Genomic DNA, 23,481 nt, shown 5'->3' with positions numbered 1-23,481 from the left:
TGAAGAGGCCCCAACTCCTCGTGATCTTTAACAGGATAAAGCTGCCACGGAAAATGAAGGATTGAATGGACTTACAGATGGAGCGCCAACATCAGGCGGCCCTGTAATAAACTAAAGTGGACTGTAATCATATTAAGCTGGTATCACCATGTAGGACATGCTCAGCCTTTGACAAGCAAACATAGCAGGAGTGTGAAAATATATACAGGCGACGCACAATGGCCCAATGAGAGTTTTCCCTGGAAACCAGCAGGAAAGGTAAGAATGAAATGAGAGGTACCGTAGGGATAAAAAAAAAATACAGTTTGAAATAGACAAGAATAAGGAGAGAGAAATATCTAAGCGATGCATGTCAACACTTACAATACTATAATTTACTGAGCCTGTTTAGCCGTGCATACACATACACACACCTGCAGAGATGGGAAGAGTCATGAGCTAAACCCTACGCCATCACCCGCTTCAAAGATACCAACTTAAAATACCTTAAGTTACACTACGGGCTACAGATGAAAGCTGACGAGATCTATTCAGTTGTTGCGCACGGATCATTCTATCACAGTTTAATCCTGGGTTATTTGGACCCGATTAAAGGGTGACCTAATAAAACAACCACGTTCTGCTATGACTTTTGAGCAGTGGTGGTTCTAGACCAAATTTAGCAAGGGGACCAGGGTAGGGCCAGTGTTTTTTTCACAGGGGCACAGAACAAAAGATTGGGAATAAAAGCCTAAACAAGTCAACATTTCATCGTTTAATATATTAAGTAAGCCAAAGAGACAATTGTGGCTCTGGAACTGCAGGTTGCAGACTCCTGATCTTTTCTCAATACGGTGAGAGCTTAATGTGAAACAGCTAAATGTTTTAATTATTGTTATTTTTTTCTATTTATTTTTTAATTATTTTGTTATTTTATTATTGGGTAAAACCATAAACGTAAAAAATACAACTGATCCAAATGACCAGTCAGTCACGGTATCTTTGTCAGCATTTATCATCCTAAGAAATTTAATATCATGTCTTTAGTAGAAGGGCCATAACAGGGGCCAGGAACAGTTCTACAGGGGCCCTGGCCCCTGTTGACCCCTGTCTAGAACCGCCCCTGCTTGTGAGGTCTAAAGTAACATGTCTCCACCGTCTGTGAACCCCGTCACTGCCACAGTAAAAAAGGAAGCCCTCGAAACGAATCTTGGTTCCTTGACTCACACGAGGATTAGCTGGTCTTTTCCTGCAGCGGCCGATAAATCAGCCGTTTCATAACCCCCTTATCGCAACCGTTAGTCTGGAGTTCAGTTTACATAGAATTTATTCAATTACTGCGGGAATCAACTACTGCGCCCGGTCACTACAAGTAACCTGTTCTTAGTGCAAGAAAAAAAAAAAAAAAGGTTAGGTACATCAGATGCTGGAGACTCAGCAAGCATGTGGAAGAGGGTCTTCCTGGTGAGATAAAACCAGAACCCTGAACACATCATTTCACTATGATGCATGGTGGTGGCAGAATCATGCTGTGGGAATTATTTACTTCAGCGGGGACAGAGCAACTGGTCGGAGGTTTGATGGGAAGAATGTTGGAGCTATATATGTATCCATCCTGAGGGAAAGCGCCTCTAAAAGACTTGACACAGGGGGTGGAGGTTTATTCTGAGCTACGGGGTGAACAGCCATAGAATGGCCTAGTCAAAGTTCAGACTTGGATCCAATTGAAAATTGAGGTCTGTGGAAACACTCCAGCTAAAGTAACGCACTGCAGAACACTTGCAGCAGTAACTGAAGTGAAAGGCGGTTCTACAAAGCGTTGCCTCGGGGGGGGGGCTGAATACAAGTTTATACCACACTTTTCTGATTTTCATTTATAAAACCTTTAAAAAAATTGTTTCTCTTTTTTGTTTGAGGTGTTACAAAATTGTAGGCATTTTAAAAGTTTTACTTATGGAAGACACTATATATGGATAAGATGATTTAGTAGGTACAAAGATGAAATAAAAAGTACGCAATTCATAGAAGGGGCAAAACGTGCTGGAAGCCAAACAGGAAAGGGAATGAATGTCCCTCATGACAAAGAGACAGAAACACTTGTTTTCTGGTATAAAAGCCTTTGTTACTCAAAAGAATCTTGGGAAACATGGAAGAACAGCGTTGCTTCTTGTCTTGAATTTGAAATAAGCTTCAAGTCCCTTCTCTCGGTGAGAAATCCCTCCTTTCTCAAAACGAGAAAGGAGGGAGCCGACAGAGAAAGCGCTTTTTTTTGGTTTGGGTGGATGGGTGGGTGGCGGAGAACAGAAATGTGAAAAAGCCGAGCTATGCAACTCCTCAAACGGGATTAAGGAGCAAACTCAAAACTCATGGAAGCTAAGCAAAAAGCCCTATAGGGAAAAAAGAGAGAGGAAGCCCGGGGAACAGAGGGGTGGGGTGTATGAGTGCGTGTAGCGTCATGCCATGTTGTCTACTGAAGGTGATTCAAAAGGAGAGATCAGAGCCTGGCTGGAAAAAGGCAACATAGCATCAATCATTCCTAATCGTTTAAGTAACAATCTGAAATGCAGCATTTCTTATAAAACTCCACCTATAGCCTGTTTGTACATGCTTCGACAGTAGCTGTTATCACCCCTGCCTATCTCTCCTAAAGAGAAGCGCATAAGGCGTTGGCTTTTACATATCAGGAAGCAACAATTTGCTTAAAGAAAACAAAAAGACTGGACCATAGGTTTCCGATACGGGATCAATACCCTATCTGTCCCGATTATTGAGTCAAAGAGGCAGAAAAATAAACGCCTGGCTTTAACTCAACATGCCCTGTTGCTTTTCTTCATCTGCAGCACGGCACTCCTTCAGGACAAATTAGATGTGCAGTTTCAGCGGACAAGTTTAGGTTTCTTCTTCTAGGTTTCTCAAGAGGTCATTTGGATGATTCAGTGTCAGCTTTTTTTTATTATTATTTTTTTTTTTAGAAAATAACTTAAAACCGTGATCTTAGCCAGACATGGTAAGCAAGAAATGCTCCGAACATGTCCGATACCCCATCTTTCAACGAGCAGAGAAAATCCCAAAGGTTTTAGGTGAAATTTGACAAGCGAGAATAAGATGAAACACGCAGCCCTTATCCATTGAACCGCCGAGCTACCATCTTGTACACACGGCCCGCTTCACGTTGATGGAGAGAGGGGACAGATAGAGCAGTGTTGTGGCTATCAAAGTGTGTTAAACAAGTGTATCTTAGCAGATTTATCAACGCTGTCTTGTGTTTCAGGGAAAGGCTCGAAAAAACGTTCTCAGGCCCGCCTTTACATATATACGGATAAAGCCTCCGCAAAGAATTCATTTTTCAGCATGCATGCATGTAAGGATAACCCTGCAAAATTTACAGCGACTTATGCAGTCTTCTAGAAACAGAAAGAAAAACAAATCTATGCTAACGTCTCCCGATAACAGACATATAAAACCCAGACATTTGACTGTAATTGGGCAGGGTCAAGGGATTGCTGGATGGATAAAAATCTCTAAAGTGGTGACAGAAAAGATTAAAACAAAAACAAAAAAATGAAATTCTTGACCAAGGTAGCGAGAGGGAACCGAATTGAAGAGATTTCAGGACACACTTGGTGTCTAGTCTCTTAGAGCTCGTTAAAACCCTGATTGCCTACAAGTGCCCTTGGGCTTTCCTCTCCCTGGACACCTGGGTCAAGAGGTCGAAGCATCAAATAATGGTTACTAAGCACCTGACATCAGCATGAACCCTAAAGAAAAAAAGAAAGGTGGGACGTCTCCTTAGGGTGTACAGGCACATCTGTTAAACTGCGCACAAACACGGGCTTCTTTCTGTAGAAGTGATGCGGCAAATGAAAGGGGTTCAAAAGCTCCCCCCCACCCCGTCGGGACCATCAAGAAGTCCCTGTTGTCAAGGATACTTCAGAGCGGGTCAGCCGGTTATTGACCAACGTGAATCACGGGGGCCCCCGAATGGGGGCTGTAAGGCCTGTAACCTGGTGAGTAGCTGCCTAGGACGCTGTGCGTGGCCACTGCCACAACCATAAAGCACACAGGACAGGGGGCAATCTGCCTTCTTGTAGAAGACAAAGACAAAGTGTGGGTCATTCAGGAAAAAAATAACTGTTTAAAATGAAAAAAAAACGAGAGCGCCTCAAGTGGAAGTCACGGAATGATCTACACGTTGAGTTCATTTAAAAACACAACTCCCAGCAAACGTCTAGTTTTGCACAAGACTGGAAATGCAGGCTTCCTTAATGAACCCTTGACCAGAGCGGTTCCTCCATCTATCACGCATGTTTGATATGATGGAATTACCGACCTCACAAACATGACAGGGTGACACGGCAAAAGAAAGATGGATGAACACAGCTTTAGTCGTGTTAAGATTGTTTGCCAACTTCTGGGCTTAACGTACTGTGTGAGATCAAGTCAAGGTGAAGGAAGAGAAGTGAGAAAATAGAAAAAGAAACAAAGAGGATTTTGAGCAATCAGCTGCCAGTAGGTGATGGGTTAGATTCTCCCTATAGCAGCCTAATTCATGTTTAAAAAATATAAATAAAAATGTTCTTGCCCAGTAAACCCTGTCGGTCAAAGTGTGAATGTCCAAGTACTTGCATCGCACTAATCTTTAACATTAAAGAACAAAGTCTGCTTCTCTTAGAAAGAAAAAAAAGATATTTCGAGTAAATTCTTTCTACATGACCTTGCAGGAAGAATGCCTAAAGATCAAAACCCCTGTTCCAGACACTTTTTCCCCCCAACTTATCCAGCTCAAAAATCAAAGGAGCAACAAGTGCATGAAGGCATGCAAAGCAGGTCCTTTGTTGCATCTGTGAACATCTTGCCACATGGTGTCCATAAAACTCAGCTGCAACACTTTTGCAGGACAAAAAAAAAAAAAAGAGAGAAATTAGGGAAATAAATCCTTGAAATACTTGTGCTCCTCCTTTTGACAGCAAACAACAAAAGCAGCTCAGTCATGGGGGTGCCCCGATAATAGCACCTTTTTTTATTACCCAAACCAACCACTTGATTTATCACCCAAAAGCAGCACAACCGGATCCTCCTGCAGAGCCTGCAGCCAACACTAACTGATCCTGCAGTCAACACTACGCCTGAAACTTGCCACTGCCCCTGTTCAACAAAATGCAGTGGCCCTTCAGAGTTTTTCACATCTATGTTCTATGATCTTAGAATACTGAACCAACAGAAATCCATCTTTAAAGCAAGGGTTTCAGCAAGACATAGAGCTTGAAGAATGAGATATTGCCTTACCTGTGACAGAAATGGTCATGGGGGCTTCCAAAGGCCTGTCATTATCCAGATCCTTGCTCAGTCTCAAATCCCCAGTGTCTTCGTTCAACAGCAGCAAATTGAGCTCATTTCCAGATTCAAACTTGTACCGCAGTTTGTCCGACACATCTGGGTCATGGGCTGGTACGTTTCCAATAATCCCCGTTGGAAAACTGTTGGACTTGTTGGTGACATAGTTGTTGAAGATGATCTCAAAGTTATGCAGTACAGGCTTGTTGTCGTTCACGTCCTCCAGGCAGATGTGCACCGTGGCCCGGCTGACCAGTGGCGGTGACGTGGCCTGCACCACAATGACGAACTCCGTTTTGGTCTCATAATCCAGGTCTGCGAGAGCGGTAAGGTCACCCGTTAAAAGTTCAAGGTCAAAAACTACTGGATTATTCCCCTCCACAATCTGGTACATAATCTCAGCGTTGGTGCCCTCGTCGGGGTCGTTGGCAGTTATTTGGGCAATGACCGACCCGACAGGACTGTTCTCCTTCACTTTAAAAAAAAGCTCATCCTGCTTAAACACCGGAGCATTGTCATTTACATCCTGGATGACTACATGAACAGAAACGCTTGCCTTCAAAGGAGGAACCCCTTTATCCACGGCAAAGGCCGTCAGATCATAGACGGGGACGTTCTCGCGGTCCAGTTTGCGAGCTGTTCGGATGGTCCCAGAATTTGGCTCAATCGTGAAATCCCCATCACCATCATCTCCACCCTGAAAGGTGTAACTCAGCCTTCCATTGGGGCCTGAATCCTTGTCTGAAGCAGAAATCGTGAGCACACTGGTAAAGCTGGGGACGTCTTCGAATACACTCCCCTGGTAGATATTTGTGCGGAACTGGGGAGCGTTATCGTTAACATCCACAACAGCAATCTCCACGTAGGTGGTATCAGATTTCTGAGGGATGCCATTGTCTCTGGCAATAATGGCTAAAGTGTAGGATGTCTGCTCTTCATAGTCAATTTCCATCTGTGTTGTGATTACACCTGTATCCGGGTCAATTTTAAATTGCGGAATGTTGTCTTCCATGACGTACGTGATGCGCGCATTCTCCCCCGTGTCCTCGTCTGTTGCACTGATCTTAACGACAGTGTGACCTATGGGCTCCCCTTCGTCTAGCGTCACATGGGAGTTGGCGGTTTGAAAAACGGGCCGGTGCGTGTTGGCGTCCGTCACATTGATGAACACCTGAGCCGTGTCGTAGAGCGTTCCGTCGTGCGCCATGACTGTCAGGACATACTGCCGCTCTTGCTTGTAGTCCAACGGAAGTGCCAGGGTGATGAGGCCGCCGCCGCTCTGGCTGGTGATGGCAAAGCGGTTTCTGGTGTTTCCGCTGGAGATCTGATACGTCACCACGTTGTTCAAGTCCCTGTCGATGGCTGTCACTGTCAGCACGCTGGTTCCCACCATAGCATCTTCATTGATCTTTAGGGAGTAGCTGTTTTCGGTAAACGTGGGCACGTTGTCGTTCATGTCCAGTACCGTGATGCTGACGCTGGTGGATGAAGACAAAGCGGGCATCCCATGGTCTCTTGTCACAATGCCAAAGTTGTAAGACTCAGTAGTCTCCCTGTCCAGTTCTTGGCTTACTGTAATCCAACCTGTGCTGTTGTAGATGGTGAACGGGAAACCAGGTGTTGTATCAGTGAGCCGGTACTCCAGACGAGCGTTTTCTCCCGAATCGCCATCTATGGCTTGAATGTGGATAACAGAGTAACCGATGGGTACGTTTTCCAGTACAGAGGTTTTGAAAGGAGTGCTGACAAACATGGGCGCATTGTCATTGACGTCCACCACTTGCACCACCACCAACCCTGTACTGTTTATACGCGGAGGCCTGCCACCATCTTGAGCTTTGATCCTCAGGTTATACTCCCGAATCATCTCATAGTCCAGAGGGTTGATGACATCAATCACGCCAGTGAGGGAGTGTATGTAGAACTGGCCTTTAACGTTGCCACTGATGATGCTGTATTGAACTTTGGCATTATTCCCCTCATCTTTGTCAGTCGCCTCCACCTGGATGACTTTTGTGTCGACGGCTACATTTTCTGGGACTTGCACCACATACTTCTTCTCGCTAAACTGGGGGGAGTTGTCGTTTTCGTCCTTCACTTCGATGTGAACCGTGGCAGTGGCGGTCAGAGGGTGCGGGTCCTTGCCCTGGTCATTGGCCACAACGATTAACTTGTACTTGGCCCGGGTCTCTCTGTCCGGTCGCTCTCGGATCCTCACCAGGCCATTCCGCGAGTCGATCTCAAACACGGAGTTGATATCTTCTTCATTGACGATTTTATAAATCATGTTGGCATTGGAGGGGGCATCGTTATCAGTGGCACGGATTGTTATGACATCGTAGCCAATCTCCACATTCTCATTGATGCTTGCTTGGTAATTGTCTTTTTCAAAAACCGGCCGGTGGTCATTTTTGTCACTCACCGTGACGGTCAGGTAACATGTGGCAGATCTCTGTGGGCTACCGTTGTCAGTTGCAGAAATCTTCAAAACATGAGTGTCCTTCAGTTCTCGATCAAGTGTTTGGACAGTCATTACGCTCCCCGTCTTTGCATCAATTTGGAAGTAGTCATCAGACCTCTCGTCAAACACAGCCTCCATGGAGTACTCCAGCCTCCCTGCCTCTCCTTCATCCGGATCAGTCGCTTTCAGGGTGATGACTCGCGTGTATGAGGGCTCGTTCTCCGGAAAAGACACCTGAAAGTTGATTTGCTGGAACTGGGGAGAAGTGTTTACCTGTCGCTTCCCCCTGTGGATCGGTTTGTCAGATTGTCTGTGGGCGCTTCCATGTTGGAAGAGAGTCAAACTCAGCTGCACATACCGCCTGCCGCTTGGAGAGCCGTGCAGGTCACAGTGCAAATCCAGTTCCCCTCTGTGCTGAAGGCACAAGTCATTGACAAGGAACAAATCTCCATGCCTGAACGCCGCAACAAAGTCGCTTCCGACGCATTTCGTATTTAAAAAGTTTATACTTTGGGTGGATGTGGGCAAAAGTTTCTTTACATTCAATAACAATTTACCTGCGTGTAAACAGGGAGCTGGCGTCAGTTTCAAAACGTGTTTTATGTGAATGTCCGGCTCACGCTTTCTCTTGTACTTTATAAAACAGTCCTGTCCGTGGACAAACACGTTAAAACGCGTCAGGGTCGCGTCCCCGGACGTCGAGGAGCCAGCCCTGAAATAAACAGGCGCCGGGTTCCTCGGCGTGTGCGCGCACTGAGCCCTGTGGGACAGGCGGATCACCCCGCTGCGCTTCCCAACTTCGAAGAGCGTCAGGATGAAGTTGGGAGATAAAGTCCTGTCAATTTCATAAGTCCATCCAGGTCCCAGAGACAGGTTGGCCAGAACGCTGCCGGGCTGTAAAGTCTCCGAAAGATGCATCTCCAAACATCCCGCAAGCGGCACCGACAGCAGGACACAAACCCAAATCCAACACATCGGCTGCTCCATGCCCGGATACCTGCCAGGTCCCATTCGGGTTCGCCGAAAGTGCTCCAACAAAAGATTAGCTCTCCCTCTGCCAACACCGCGTTTTACTTTTATCCCTCATGGTGAAGTTTTAACACGTGAAGAGGTGCTCGGTGTCCATGGTGGTAACGTATCCACGGCGCGCAGCGGCTGCGTGAAGCCACACTTTAAAATGGGTACAAAATGGCTCCGTGGATGATCTCCTCCTCCTCCTCCTCAGCTTATTTCCATAAACCTGCTGTGTCGTCCCCTCCACCCTCCTCAGGGACGCGTTCCAGAGGGGTTGCGGGATGGGGTGGGGTGGGTGTCTCTTCTTTTTCTAATGGAGATTTGCCACTGACCGGGTGACCAATGCGCGCAGGAGTATTGTTATTAAAATGACAAATAAGTTCCCCGGTGCGCACCGAGCGTCGCAGCTTGTTTCGTTCTGCTGCTGTGCAGAAGTTGTGAGCAGAAGTACAACTCAGAAAATATACCTAGGGAACTTTCAGACTGCGCTTTTGGGTTTTATCATTCGATACTGGTCCACCGCGCCAGCCCAAGGCACAAGCGAGCTAAAGCTGGGCCCCCCTCCAGAGAGCCCTTAATTCTCACTGAATACAAATCTTAGAAATTGATCAAGAACTAGAGTTGTTTGAAATATCCAGTGGTCTATATTCTTTATTTATTAACAAACGCACAGGGATAATAAAAATACAACAAAGTATGGATTTCAGCAGCAGCAGCAGTTACAAACACAAGGAAATACAAAAGTTTAAAAAGCGAATTGAGGGAAAAAATCCTGCTAATTCTGCACTGCGTATTTGGATCAATGACATCAAAAGCAGTATTCAAGGTGATCAAAGTACAAATAAACAGCCATGAATGATTTGAATTAATAAACAAGGCCAAAAAGACGATAGATCATCCATTAGTTGCCCTACTCCTCTGAGGAAATGTAAAAATACAAAATTATTAAAAAATGTACCTGATTAAAGATATCAGGAAATTGATGAAAGCAGTAAATGTAATCATAGTCTGGGATTGATCAACTATTGTGCTTCTACATTTTCTGTATCGGCATTTAAATCGCTAATTAGCTTGAAGTGTATTTCTTTAAAAGTTTTAGATTAAAGTTTTTGTTTAAGGATTGACAACTACAGTCACACTAAGAAGTTTATCAAGAATGATGCCACTTTTGAATTTGATGGAGGGATTAAGCCACAGGTGTCAAACTCAAGGCCCGCGGGCCGAATCCGGCCCATCAAGGTAAATAATCCGGCCCTCAAGAGCCAAAAAAAAAGGCATCATGTCATAAAGTAGAGGCATATATCCTTTTAAAGTGTATAAAGTGGCTAAATCTGTGCCTCCTGTAAGTGTAACTCACCCCATATCAACTTTTTTTGCAGATAAACTGTATAAACTGGGCCTAAGGTTGCTACTTTTATGTTACTGTGCATTTTTTATACTTCTATGTGAACTGGAACGTAATTATGAAATGAAAAGTATCGTCTATACAAGTGCAACAGGCCCTTTTAATGACTTCATGATGCCAAAGTGGCCCTATATAGAAATGAGTTTGACACCCCTGGATTAAGCGGTGTGGAAAATGGATGGATGGATGGATGGATTTTCCCCCAGGAGTTTACAATATAGTCGTTGGAATCATGCTCAGTATCACATCAAAGATTTAAAAACTATATAAATAAATAAAATAATTTTCAAAAATAGCAATTTTGAAAATACAAAAATATTAAAGGTATGTAGGTTTTGTTAAAACTGATCATTTTGGCGGGTTTTTTATGTCTGTGGTGTATTTTTCTTTTATCCACACTTGCTGCAAATAAAACCTAATAGCTGACAAGTTTCAGTAACAAGAACAGAGGATCAGTGGGGCCATTGTGGTTTAGGCCAATGACTAGCAGAGGTCCAAGCGACCTATATAGTATAATATATATATATATATATATATATATATTATAATATAATAAATATATATATATACATACATATATATATATGTACCTATATATATATATATATATATATATATACACACACACACACACACGTTTTTAGCCATTAGTATATATGTATATATTAATGGCTAAAAACTTTGATTAAACCTAAGCTGTGATTAAAGCAGTGATCTAAAAACATGAGGAATATGACAAGCTGCCATTTACTTACACTGAAAACTAATCAGAAATGTCATGGAGGTTTTTTATTATTAATAATGGCTTTATTTTACTGGATTTCTCCAATACTGTTAGGTGTTTTTTTCCCTTTGAAAGTTTAAAAGTTATGGAATACTAAGATAGAAGCCTCTAAAATTGCATGTAAAAATGTAAAACTATTGTACGTGTCAGCGGGGAATCTTGTCTGATGACGCCCCCTTGTGGTTTCATAATTGAATGCATGCACAATGGCGGTGGAAAGCTGCTGCTTTACTTGCTGGATAACCGTTTCAGGAACAGGAACAACAGTATTACCTTAAAGACATGTTTATTTAAGATGTGCTGTATTTATGGGTTGCGTTTATTCTATCTGTGGCATTCCAGGTGAGGGAAAGAACTGCAATGAAAACGAGCAGCTGTGAAACTCAGAACAGCCATTATACGTGCACCAGATACAAATAATTGGAAGTTTTCAGAAAGAGCAAACATTAAAAAAGGAGCCAAAAACTTATACTGAAGGCAAAAAGAAAAGATTACCTGTTTCTGGACATATACTACAGATTTCCGGTCTGTACCACACTTCCAATTTAATATCAAATGGTCTTAAAAGTTTTACAAGAAAATAAAAGTGTTTTCTGTCAGATACTCTCCGTTTCTTTAGACTTCGTTTGGAGGCCATTCGTTGATGCAGGACTCTTGTTTCGGCTTTCATTTACTGTCCAGAGACAGATGACCCTCACAGACGTGACTTTCTCCCGGGATTCCTTGATACTCGACAGAATCCGTCTTGGCCCTCCCTCACTGAGCCACCGGCGTGCTCCGGTGTAGGCATGCTGCGTTTATTTTAGTGTGGGTCTCAACATTTGTCATCCAGCTGATCCGAACAGGCTAATAAAGTTCCGGTTTTGAGTCGTTGCTTTTGCTCTTTGGCTTGATTGCATAGCTCTGAGTGCTCTTGCGCTCCTGGGTGAGCATGCACTCTCTTTTTCTAACACTCCACTTGTTTGTGCAAAGCAGCGATTTGTTCTCTGGACTTGGATAATTCCTATTTCTAACATGCCAGCAATCATCTGTCACTAGGTCCCGGTATTTGAGGTGCTCCATCTTAAGCATGTTTGATCCAACCAATGCAATGAAGCCATGAAATTGGCTGTATCAGGCATGGCTGAGACCACACTTGGTGTGTGTGTGTGTGTGTGTGTGTGTGTGTGTGTGTGTGAGAGAGAGAGAGAGAAAGGGTGGGGGGGGGGTTTGTATAGTTTTGAGACAGCAGGAAGACGGAAATTAGGATTTGATGTTGAATTTGTCTAATGAATTTTATTTTAGGATGTTTCCGGTTAACAACTAGGTGCAACTGCACTGCAAAAATGGAACTTAAAAATAAGTAAAATCTTTGTAAAATGAGTGTATCTGTCCTTGATTTGAGCAGGTAAATAAGATTATCTGCCAATGGAATAAGATTTTTACACTTAAAATAGGAACAATTCATCTCCATCATCTTATTTCAAGTGCAGGATGTCTAATTATCTTATTTTAGGGGTCAAAATACTCATTCCATTGGCAGATAATTGTATTAACCTGCTCAAATCTAGGACAAATACACAAGTTCTAAGAACATTTTACTTATTTTAAGTCCGTTTTTGAATTTTTGAGTGTGAATATAGACTTTTTCTTTTCTGACTGCAGATCAGTTGTAGAACTTTATGAGCGCAGCTTCCTCTCGATTGCACATTATGAAAATACTTGTACATATTTGAAGATTTTAAATACATTTACGTGACGTGTCACGTCTCGTTTTACCATTTTAGAAATCGTCTCTTGACAGTGCGACACGGCACCAGAATAAATAGGAACAGAACCGTCTGTGTCCGTTCACAGACAGCCTCTGCAGCAGTCAGTAGCATCATTTTGGTTGGAAAGCCTCTTCCTCCCACTAGAAGACTATTTTTTTACACAGTAAAACACCGCATTACTACAGAGTCTCTGTTTTTCCTGCCTGGATATGGATGCTTTTTCAAAGCACCTAGCAGCAAGGCATAACCTTTTCCTCCTAGAAGTCAAAGGGCTCCTCTTTTATCCTTGTATGATAAACACTGCCCAGACACAAGGTTGTGGAAAATCACTTTAAACGTCCTCTAGAGTCTCCATGCACGTCATCCTGGACAGGCCGTGCTGCCTAATCTATCAGACAAACTGCAGATCCAACGCGGTCGGCCTCAGACGTGGGAGCTCAGCTGGCTGGTTCGGGCGTCGGCTCGTCCTTTTGGTTCTGGCTCGCCACCAGCCGCTCGCGGCCCTTCTGCAGCGTGTGCTCGCTGGGCCCCAGCTGGATGATCTTCCCGCTGCCCAGGCAGTCGTCGCCTTTGTAGAGCACCGCAAACTGAGGCAGGGACAGAACCGGCGACCGCCGTGTAAGCTTTATCCGAACGGAACGAGCACAGGAGGAAAAATCTTCAAGAGCTAGGCGTTAGAGCCATACCTGTCCGGGCGTCAGCGCTCTGACCGGCCGGGAGAGGGAAATCCACACCGAGCCGTCCATGTTCAGCGTTACCGCGCAGGGCACTGCAGAGACGAAGCACGTTCAGAGGGGGAAAGCGGCGTCGCTTTGCCGTCGCCTCGGCCGCTCCGAAAAGGCTGCACTCACCCAGCGGCATCTGGTGGATGAAGCGGAACTGGCACTCCATCATCTGGGTCCTGACCAGCTCCGCGGGCGGGTCCCCGGCGATCCAGTGGAAGCGCTCGGTTCGCGCCGTGTCGCGGAAAAGAGCCGGGTGGTTAGTAGTTGGAGCCTGAAACGGGAGGGGCTTAATATAAATGTTTGCTGTGCTGGACGGGGTAACGCAGCACACACAGGTATTTATATATACACTTAAATATAGATTAATTAGAACTTCTACAGGTTTGGAGGGGGTTTCTGTGACAGACGACCGAAACGTAGCGCACATTTGTGCAAATTGTGGTGCTTTGATTGAAAACAGAAGAGCAGCAGTTTTAAAAAAGTCCAGTTTAAAGGTTGCTACAAGACACGTTTGAGAAACAATGGGAGACGGAGGTCTGGTCAGATTAACACAGCACAAAACTCTAAATATATCGTCAAAAGCATCCCCACAGAATGATGCTGCCACGTGTTGCCGTGGCGATGTTTTTCTCAGACCTCTAAAGGACTTGCATCTGTAATTGCAGCAACAGAAGGGGTGAATACAAATGCACGCCATACGATTTGGATTTGTTTTTAGACAAGTCTATAAGGAACTTGCACTAAACCATTTGCCCTGTTTTATGATGGTCTACCACATAAAATCCACACAAAATGCCTTGAAGTTTCTGGCTGTAAAGGGACTAAATGTGCAAAGGTTTAAGGTGTGATCCATATCTGTGCGCAGCGCTGCATCTTCCATTGTTAAACTGAGGTAGGGCTGGGCGATAAATCGATTTAATCGATTAATTTGAATTTACAATTCTTTAAGATTTCATTTTTGGAAAATCTGGATTTTATTTTGCCAATACACTCATTGGGTTTCCATGAAGAGAACAGCATGTGATGCTGAATATATGTTTAGGCAAACGTATTTTTTTTAAAAACTTTTTTTTTACCATAATACGAGGTACTTCATTTACTTATTTACTTTTTTTTTAACTTAGTTTGAAGTTCACAAGAGCAGTGAAGCCTGTTCTTAGCTCAATGTGTAATACCACTAGCAGCAAATGTTTTGTTATATTTTCATTGTTTATAATGGCACAGCTGCCATCTTGTTTTGCACGTTTCACAGCTTGTTTTTAGTTGCACTTTGAATTCAGGTCAACTCCCTGACGAAATACTTGACATAAAAAGCAAGGTTTTTATTCTTTTTATGAAACAAAAAGGAGGGAAAAAAATTTATTAATCGGATTTGGTATGATAAAATCGGAGATTTATTTTTTAATCCATATCGCCCAGCCCTAAACGGAGGTAAAAAAAAAATGAAAATACAATATGCAGAAGAGAAATTTTCTTACTACAAACACATCCCCGGTGACAATGTCTTTGTCCACCACGAACCAGGCATCTTTCTGGCCACCTATCCTCGCCCTCTGGCCCAGCGTCAGCGTGAACCAGCCTGTATGAAAAGCCCAAACGGGAGCCGAGCATGAAAACGCGCAGAACACCAAGACGTCGTTTAAGCTAAATCTCCATACAACTATGAGAAAAAGACCTTTATGCGTTCCTTTCACCGTCCCGTCCTCAATAGACACAAAGTTCCCAGGATTTGGCTCCAGGTACTGAAAGTTAAAACAAATGCAACTTTTTTTCTTTTTCAGAAAACAGATGTCAGGCTCAATCTAGAACAAAAACAAAGAAAGAAAGAAAAAAATAGTCACAGCTTACCTCTAAAATGAAGTTTTCAAAGTTTCTCTCTCCAATGAAGCAGATGCCCATGCTCTGCGAGCACAGAGGTTTTGAATTTAGATCAAATAAATGGTGAATATATGACCTGATTTACACTTTTCCTTTCAGACCTCTTTCTTCTTCAGCACGTGATGAAACCCTGCCTCGGCCGCCATCTTTTTCACGAACTCCTTGGTCAGCCCGGCGAGTGGGAAGAGGGTTTGCCGCAGGGCGTCCTGCGAGATCTGGCTGAGGAAGAAGGTCTGGTCTTTGACGAGGTCGGCTCCTTTGCACAGCTTCACGGCTGAAGGGAGAGAAAAAAAAATTTTCCAAGGGAGAACGGATGCAGGAAGAAACGACAACGGCGCCGTACACTCACGGTTTCTGATCTCGAATCGGTCCCTGAACAGCGTGGTGGGCGGGGACGCGTGGGCCTGCTGGAAAACCTCTTCGTCTTCCTGGGACGACCTGGCGTAATGGCCCGTTGCCATGGCTTGGGCGCCTTAAACAAGGAAAAGCACACGGCGGTCGACGTGTGCAACAAACAGTGCAGGCTTTCAGCCAATCACCGCTAACCGCAGTGTGCCGCTTGCTTCTCGTCGTTTGGATCGCTTTCGAGATCAGGACGGCACGGCGCGCCTTTAATCTTTCATAATCAAACCTCAATGAACAAATTCAGAGCAGAGGTGTTTGATTAATCGTTTTAATGCCGTGGCACAAGCCTGTGACTCTCAGTCACGCTTCAAAATGGGAAAGACAGGAGAACAAGAAAAAAAAAGGACTATGATTGTAGGAACTAACCTATTTTTCCCCATTTCTACAGTGAAAGCCATGTTAAACTTTTTAACTAATTTTTTCAAATGTGACAACCGAAGCTGGGTGATAATTATCCTGGTTTATCCTGGCTAGATTAAAAACCATTAAATGTTCTACCAGTAACCTGAAAACAGGTCTGCATTGGGTCTTCTGGAGAAGGGCATTCTTCCACGACCCTCTAAGTCCTCAGACATTAAGCCTGCAGAAAACATGTAGATTTTTTTTTATTATGGAAAATTTACTGGAAGTTGTAAAAATGAATCCGAACCACGTTATTTTATTTATTTATTTTACTAATTCTGTTGCTGATAAACTAGTGTTCATAATTAGTATTATAGTTCTTATGCTAATGAAATGATAATAATAATAATAATAATGTTCTTTATAATAATAAGGATCATGTAAATTATTATTTATGCTTTTTTAAACAATTGAACAACAAGAATTATTCTTATATTATTGTATATCTTATATTATTCTTCTTGATCTCATCACTTTAACCATACCTTAAAAAATAACATTTATCTTTGAAGTTATTATAATTATTGCCTATGAAATTATCTCATCAAGCACTTGCATCCCCTGCAAACCACTACACACACAAAATAAACCAAATGGAAGAAAAAGAAAAAGAGAAACCCTAAACCCGCAAATAAATCATACACTTGACTTTCAAACAACGGACCCTCTCATTGACACGCATTTCATTTGGGATTGTGTACATAAGAGAACCAATGTGAATAATTTACGTCCCCAGTGGATTATTGGCATTAATGATAATGTTTTGGATACTTTTAACGGAATGAAGACGCTTTCTAACTGTAAACAGACCCATCTGCAGCTTTATCATTATTTTCGGAAACTTGCTGCGCCCTTGTTTGACAGAAGCCTTACACTTTATGAAAGTCTTTGCGACAGAAATCAAGTGAGCGGAACATACCCAAAGTGTGCATGGCATACTTGTGGAAGTGGTTGAATTTGATGTGCTTGTTGCAGAGGATGTCGGGATTTGGAGTCCTGCCCTTTTCGTACTCCTTCAGCAACTGGCTGCGAACACATAGGGGTGACAGCTGTGACGCAGGATCACGACAGCCGGCGTCGTTTAAACGCGGGGGTACTACCTGAACACGTCGTGCCAGTACTCCTTGACGTAGGACACCTGGTGGAAGGGGATGTCCAGGATCTGGCACACTCTGTAGGCGTCCTCGCAGTCCCTCTCCGTGCTGCACACTCCGCTCTCATCCAGAGAGTCCCAGTTCTTCATGAACACCCCCGTCACGTTGTAACCTTTCAGGCGACAGAGACCATTACTGCACGGAAACGAACCCTATATTTTTTATTATTTTTTTGGAGCATGTTTTAAACAGTTTGGTCCCCCACACCAGAATGCCTCACCTCTTCTCTTCAGCAGCAGAGCCGCCACAGAGCTGTCCACCCCGCCGGACATGGCGCACACGACGTGTCTCATCAGCCCCATGCCGTTCTCAACGAGCGTAACCCTTTACATTGGCCACTGTATCCCTTTAGAGCTTGCGTAACTCTGAAAACATTAGCTAACCCCTTGCAACATGTTTGGGTCCGTCGCGAAATGATGTCCGGCGTGAAGCAACACTGTAGTTCCGGTCGGAACATGGACCGAGTGGGGAGGGGGAACAGAAAAATGAAAGCACCGTCCATCCAGAACCTCGGGAGCTATCGCTTGCAGAACTAAACCGCGGCTACTAATAATAATAAGGTCAGTGTAAAAGTATGCCGAACCCACGGAACATAGGGTTTAATTACTTTAGGAGTCTTAATTTTTTAAAGTGACATCTGCAAATTAATTTTTTAAGCGATTTACCCACAAATCTGGGGATTCATAGTCTGCAAGTAATCAGAAAAGTGTTTGTTTCTGCAAGAATCTTTTGCAACTTCTAAAATCAAAGCAACTGATATCAGTCGACCAGTTTTTGCCACCTTTCATACAAAGTAGTAGAACATACATAGTCGTGCTTTTCATGCTGGAAATGTTTAAAGTAAAACAAAAAAAAAACAAAAAACAAAAAAAAAAAACTAAAAATAGATTCAATTAATTTATAGAGAAAGGGGAAGCGTAATCATTTAGGAGGAAAATCTATATAAAAATTAATAAAGGCAATAAGATATAATACATAACCCATAAGTTGCAAACAGAAATACTAATTGTAAAAGATCAAAATATTTGGCAAAAAATCTAAAATAACTTCAGTTACAGTACAAAATAAAGCTTGTTTAAGGACTTTAAGGGAGACCGGCAATACAATAAATACATTTATGGCTCTGTATATTATACTCGTAATTTGAATACTTTTTCAAGGCACTTATAGTATTTTAACCATCCATTCAAACTATTTCAAGCTGATGTTTTAAAAAGAAGAAAGAATTCAGTTGAAAGTATTTAATAATGCGGGTTGAACCTTCTATGGTTGTTCGCTATTACTCCCTCCACCCCACATGGAAAATAAGTACAGAACTACATGCATTATAGTCATTCTGAAAGTGTTTTCCACACGTTTTCGTTGGTTTGCGCAGATGGGCGAGGTGTCTGCAGACGCTGTCACCCTGGATCTGCTGAGAGAAGCCAGGGAGACGGTGATGAGTAGCCCCCTGGGCGTCATCAACACCCCCATGATCCCCTGGTGCCAGACCACGCTGCCTTTGAGCGTCGACTGCAGCGTCCACATCAAGCTGGAAAACATGCAGAGAACCGGTCGGTTGCAGCTCTCGTTGGAGCCGGCTCTCTCCGACCCCGCACGTCTGACCCCCCCTGACGGTCCTTTTGGTTTCCTATTGACAGGGTCCTTCAAAATCCGAGGAGTGGCCAATCAGTTCTCCAGGAGGCCGAGGGGCGGCCACTTTGTGACCATGTCTGCGGGGAACTACGGGAAGTCCTTTGCGTACGCCTCGAAGCACTACGGCTCGAAGGGAAAGGTGGTCATGCCAGAAACGGCCCCGGCGTCCAGGGCCGTCCTCATCCAGGTCAGACTGACAGACAAATTCTAAGTTCCTCGATATCGATCAGTTTTTTTTTTTTGAATAAAATTGTAAAGTGATCTGTTTTCAACTCTTATCCTCAGAGCTTTGGGGTGGAAGTAGAGCGAGTTCCCACGTCGTCTATGATGAGCGCGGTGAACCGTTGTGTGCAGGACGGCAACATGACCTTCCTGCACTCCTACGATGACCTGGATCTAATAGCCGGACACGCCAGGTGCTCTTGATTTATACAGAACCTGTCAGTTTATTTCATATAATCACACAATTTGAATGCAGAACCACACAAAGTAGCAGATAAATCGAAGCGGAAGGAAAAGGACACGAGATTCTGAAAAGTGTGGCAGGGATTTGTGCTTAGACGGGTTTTTCTTCCGGGACGGCGGCAACCTTCAACCGGTATGAAAACTGTTGCTTTTCTTTCAATTCCACAATTCTTATGCGCGTGCAGCCTGGGCATGGAGGTGCTGGAGGTGGTCCCGGAGCCGGACGTGGTGGTGGTCTGCTGCGGGGGCGGCGGGCTGCTCGCTGGGGTCGCTGCTGCCATCAAGCTTTCAGGGTGTAATAAAACAAGGATCTACGGTGTGGAACCAGAAGGAGGTAAAACGAAACTTACAAATTCAATTCAATTTTATTTATATAGCGCCAATTCATGAAACATGTCATCTCAAGGCACTTTACAAAGTCAAGTTCAATCATATTATACAGATTATACAGAATGGTCAAAAATTTCCTATATAAGGGAACCAGTTGATTGCTTCAAAGTCCCGACAAGCAGCATTCACTCCTGGGGAACCGTAGAGCCACATGGAGAGTCGTCTGCATTGTACATGGCTTTGCTGCAATCCCTCATTCTGAGCAAGCATGAAGCGACAGTGGGAAGAAAAACTCCCCATTAACGGGAAGGAAAACCTCCGGCAGAACCGGGCTCAGTATGAACGGTCATCTGCCTCGACCGACTGGGGGTTACAGAAGACAGAGCAGAGACACAACAAGAGAAACAAAAAAGCACAGAAGCACACATTGATCTAGTAATCTGTTCTACATTAGCTGGTAATAACGGGTGATCTGTCTTCCCTGGATGATGTCACAGCTAACAGAACACCAGACTAGGTGTACCTACTATGAAGATAAAAGAGAGAGAACAGAAAGTTAAAGCAGAAATACAACACGCAATGCATAATTGAAGAACAGTAGAACTCTATAGAGTGAGAAAGTTAGATCCTGATGTCTTCCAGTAGCCTAACCCTATAGCAGTAAAACTATAAAGGTAGCTCAGAGTAACATGAGCCACTCTAACTAGAAGCTTTGTCAAAAAGGAAAGACACTGATTAGTCTTAAAAGTAGACAGGGTGTCTGCCTCATGGACCAAAATTGGGAGTTGGTTCCACAGGAGAGGAGCCTGATAGCTAAAGGATCTGCCTCCCATTCTACTTTTAGAGACTCTAGGAACCACCAGCAGACCTGCAGTCTGAGAGCGAAGTGCTCTGTTAGGAACATACGGGGTAATCAGAGCTCTGATATATGATGGAGCTTGATTATTAAGGGCTTTATATGTTAGAAGAAGAATTTTAAATTCTATTCTTGATTTAACAGGAAGCCAATGAAGGGAAGCTAAAATTGGAGAAATATGATCCCGCTTGTTGATTTTCATCAGAACTCTTGCTGCAGCAAATCGCTACTTATGTGTAGAAATAGACCATCAGTACAGCGTTTGAATTTACTCTGTGTGTGTGTGTGTGTTTACAACCAGCCTGCACGATGTACCAAAGCTTTGTTGAGAAGAAGCCGGTGTGGATGGATGCAAAGAGCATCGCCTCTGGTCTTGCACCTCCTTCAGCAGGTTTGTCCGCCTTTCTTAAACTTCTGTCTATGTCAGGAGTCTACAACCTGTGGCTCTTTGGACCTTCCACAGTGGCTCTTAATCATTTTGGCTACAAATGATATTTTTATTATGGTATATAAATGTAATAATGATAATAAATGCATGTTTTAGCAATTTTTTCTTGGACTAATTGCTTTTAATTTTTACGACAGAATAATGCTGAAAGTGTTATTTAATTTCAAATCAATATTTTTTTCATTATATTGGAAACGATATATTTTTTACATCATTATCCACAAATATCAACATCCCATCCATCCTATTTTTTTCAACCCTCAAAACATACATAAAAGGGCGTTTCTTTAACGGTGACAACATATTTCCTACAGTGGATCTTTATCACAAATTATAACTTGTCTTTTTTCAAAAGTTCAGGCAACATTTGCGGCTCTAATTCAAGTGGACTGTTGGTAAAATGTTAACTGTAGCCACCGTGTATGAACACATGGTCCTTTGCAAAAGTATTCATTTCCCACGAACTTTTACAAGTCTAGTCATTTTACACCCATAAATTTCAGGCTTTTTAATGGGATTTTATTTTAAAAAGTCAACCCAAACTAGTGGCTGCATTCTTACTCGGTCCTTTTTAGGTTGACACCTCTAAATAAATAAAGTATGATTGTGAAATTAGGAAGAAAAAAAAGGTTTATGGAAATTGTTCTCCAAGTAAAAAAGTGGAGGACGGGGCGTGCATTTAATTCAGTTTAATACCCATAAATAATATTCAGTCTAACCAGCAGGGTTCAAGTTAAACTTCCACACTTTTCCAGACTTGATTTTTCTAGATTTTTCAGTCCTTTAGGTTCATTTTGAAACATCAAACACTCATGTTCACTGTAAATTTATTGCCAGTTAATCTACAAAGGGCAGGTTATAAGTATGGCAGGATGGATGGATGAAAAGAAAAGGCTGGAAGCAACAGAGGAAGTACATAAATATAAAAAAGAGAAAAGCAGGACACAAGTAAAGAAAACAAGGAGGAAAGGAAGCGAAAGAAAATGGTACAAGGAGGAAAGGAAAGGAAGAAAGAATGCCATAAGAAACAAAGGAAGCTCTGAAGAGAAGGAAGGAAGTTGGAAAAACTGCATGAGGGAGAAAGAAGGGATGGAATGAAGGAAAGACTGAAGGTAAGAAGAGATGTAGGACACAAGAAAGGAAGAAAGAACGAAATAACTAACCAAAGGAAGGAAAGACCAGGAGGAAATGTAGGGGACAAGGGTGGAAGGAGAAAAAGGAGGAGGGAAGGAGAGGAAGAAAGGACAAGAAAGAGGATTTAGTGAAAACTGATGAAAGGAAGAAAGGAAATCCTTTAGAGAATGGGATACTGAATAAAGCTGGAAATGCAAAGATGCTTCCATTCTCCTGTTTTCTTCTATGACACTTCCCAGAGAAAATCCTAGAGTTTTCCAGACTACGTAGGAACCATGTTTGGTATAATCTCTGTGTAAGTGTCTCTCCTTTCCCTCAGGCAAGCTGCCGTTTGAGCTGTGTCAGCTCTACGTGGAGCGGATCGTCCTGGTGAGCGATGACGAGATCAAGGCCGCGGTCTCCGCCCTCTACAGGGCCGGGCTGGTGGTGGAGCCGGCCGGTTCCGCCGCCTTCGCCGCGCTGGCCAACAACAAGATACCCGACCTGGAGGGGAAGAAAGTGGTGTGCATCCTCAGCGGAGGCAACGTTGGGAAAGACGAGCTGAACAACTTTCCAGACTGAACAAACAGATTTCAGATCTCTAACTGCGTTCCCAACTATTTTGAATGAATCTTGAACTCGTAAAGGCCATCGGCATAAATTTATAGCAGGTGTAGTTGAGGACAAACGGGGCAGAAGTGACCTTTTTAATGAAGCAGTAGCACAAAACACAGTTGTGCGATGATGAGCTTTAACTTTAGTGTACAAAGCTTGTAAAGAATCAAGTTAAAACTGGGGTGGTTCCTCCAGTTTAGACAAAGTAAACATCAGCCAACATAACATGTTACTGGTGAAGATCTACATCCAGAAGACAAAAGAGACTGACTGGTCTGCAAAAAGCCCGCACTTGAATCTGATTTAAGGTCAGTGGGTCGAACTGAAGACGAAGGTCCACACCAGATGTGAAGAAGCTTGAGAGATTTTCCTGGGGAGATTCCGGGATTGTTCAGACCCGTCTGAGGCTAGAAAACTATAAGAGACGACGGCAGGATGTTACCCGTGGTTTGTGCTACTGCAATAATATCGAGGTTAGTTCAAATCATGTTTACCCTGGTAGTTTTTAGATTAGTGGAATAATTCTGTTTCTGAATGCAAAGTAAATAAAAGTAAGCTGTGATTTTATTTTATTTTTTTAAACCATTCATTGTTCTAGTGTGAAAGCTTTTTGTGTGTGTAAATCTGCAGATTTATCCCTTTAAATACATGCAAAAGCAACGATGGATAGATAGATAGATAGATAGATAGATAGATAGATAGATAGATAGATAGATAGATAGATAGA

The 23,481-nt window shown here is 43.2% G+C and overlaps 3 protein-coding genes across 13 annotated transcripts in view; 1 reads left to right on the top strand and 2 right to left on the bottom strand.

Annotated features, from left to right (window-relative positions):
- celsr1a (cadherin EGF LAG seven-pass G-type receptor 1a) overlaps window positions 1-9,029 on the bottom strand; it is a 96,145-nt gene extending 87,116 nt beyond the window's left edge. For 6 of the 9 annotated variants that reach the window (XM_021311861.2, XM_012854770.3, XM_036149393.1 and 3 more), the window contains exon 1: window positions 5,266-9,028. In XM_021311861.2, coding sequence (XP_021167536.2) covers window positions 5,266-8,785 — 3,520 coding nt within the window. In that variant the 5' untranslated portion in view covers window positions 8,786-9,028. Of the gene's footprint in view, window positions 1-5,265 lie in introns of all 9 variants that reach the window. The other 3 variants (XM_036149392.1, XM_036149391.1, XM_036149394.1) reach the window with 1 other exon arrangement.
- A 4,010-nt stretch (window positions 9,030-13,039) lies between these two features.
- On the bottom strand, window positions 13,040-17,692 carry trmu (tRNA 5-methylaminomethyl-2-thiouridylate methyltransferase). Of its 2 annotated transcripts, XM_012877059.3 has the most exons (11): window positions 17,513-17,692; window positions 17,239-17,404; window positions 17,058-17,164; window positions 15,681-15,803; window positions 15,433-15,605; window positions 15,302-15,355; window positions 15,129-15,195; window positions 14,932-15,032; window positions 13,580-13,724; window positions 13,415-13,497; window positions 13,040-13,315 (listed from the first exon to the last, which is right to left on the bottom strand). In XM_012877059.3, the coding sequence occupies exons 1-11, from the start codon at window positions 17,592-17,594 to the stop codon at window positions 13,166-13,168; spliced, it is 1,251 nt and encodes a 416-aa protein (XP_012732513.2). In that variant the 5' UTR covers window positions 17,595-17,692; the 3' UTR covers window positions 13,040-13,165. The 2 variants fall into 2 exon arrangements, with proteins under 2 accessions (XP_012732513.2, XP_021179498.2); XM_021323823.2 differs by lacking the exon at window positions 17,513-17,692 and having other exon boundaries at window positions 17,058-17,160; window positions 17,239-17,263.
- A 25-nt stretch (window positions 17,693-17,717) lies between these two features.
- On the top strand, window positions 17,718-22,950 carry srr (serine racemase). 2 transcript variants are annotated; one of them, XM_012877070.3, is made up of 7 exons: window positions 17,718-17,852; window positions 18,668-18,845; window positions 18,933-19,114; window positions 19,213-19,343; window positions 19,578-19,726; window positions 20,880-20,969; window positions 22,480-22,721. In XM_012877070.3, exons 2-7 carry the CDS (start codon window positions 18,668-18,670, stop codon window positions 22,719-22,721), a joined length of 972 nt encoding a protein of 323 aa, XP_012732524.2. In that variant the 5' UTR covers window positions 17,718-17,852. The 2 variants fall into 2 exon arrangements, with proteins under 2 accessions (XP_012732524.2, XP_012732526.2); XM_012877072.3 differs by lacking the exon at window positions 17,718-17,852 and having other exon boundaries at window positions 22,480-22,950.
- The last annotated feature ends 531 nt before the right edge of the window (window positions 22,951-23,481 follow it).

Source organism: Fundulus heteroclitus, chromosome 17 (genome assembly GCF_011125445.2).
Source record: "Fundulus heteroclitus isolate FHET01 chromosome 17, MU-UCD_Fhet_4.1, whole genome shotgun sequence".
Classification (NCBI taxonomy): domain Eukaryota; kingdom Metazoa; phylum Chordata; class Actinopteri; order Cyprinodontiformes; family Fundulidae; genus Fundulus; species Fundulus heteroclitus.
Note: the sequence above shows the minus strand (reverse complement) of the source record. Positions and strands in the feature narration are given on the sequence as shown.

Excerpts from the sequence above, each read along its gene's own strand:
- trmu (XM_012877059.3), bottom strand. The coding sequence starts at position 17,594 with ATGGGGCTGATGAGACACGTCGTGTGCGCCATGTCCGGCGGGGTGGAC. Across the intron at positions 15,196-15,301 it reads TTGAAAACTTCATTTTAGAG|TACCTGGAGCCAAATCCTGG; the intron begins GTAAGCTGTGAC and ends TTTAACTTTCAG. Across the intron at positions 13,725-14,931 it reads TCACCGGGGATGTGTTTGTA|GCTCCAACTACTAACCACCC; the intron begins GTAAGAAAATTT and ends CTCCCGTTTCAG.
- srr (XM_012877072.3), top strand. The coding sequence starts at position 18,668 with ATGGGCGAGGTGTCTGCAGACGCTGTCACCCTGGATCTGCTGAGAGAA. Across the intron at positions 19,344-19,577 it reads CTAATAGCCGGACACGCCAG|CCTGGGCATGGAGGTGCTGG; the intron begins GTGCTCTTGATT and ends ATGCGCGTGCAG. Across the intron at positions 20,970-22,479 it reads TCTTGCACCTCCTTCAGCAG|GCAAGCTGCCGTTTGAGCTG; the intron begins GTTTGTCCGCCT and ends CCTTTCCCTCAG.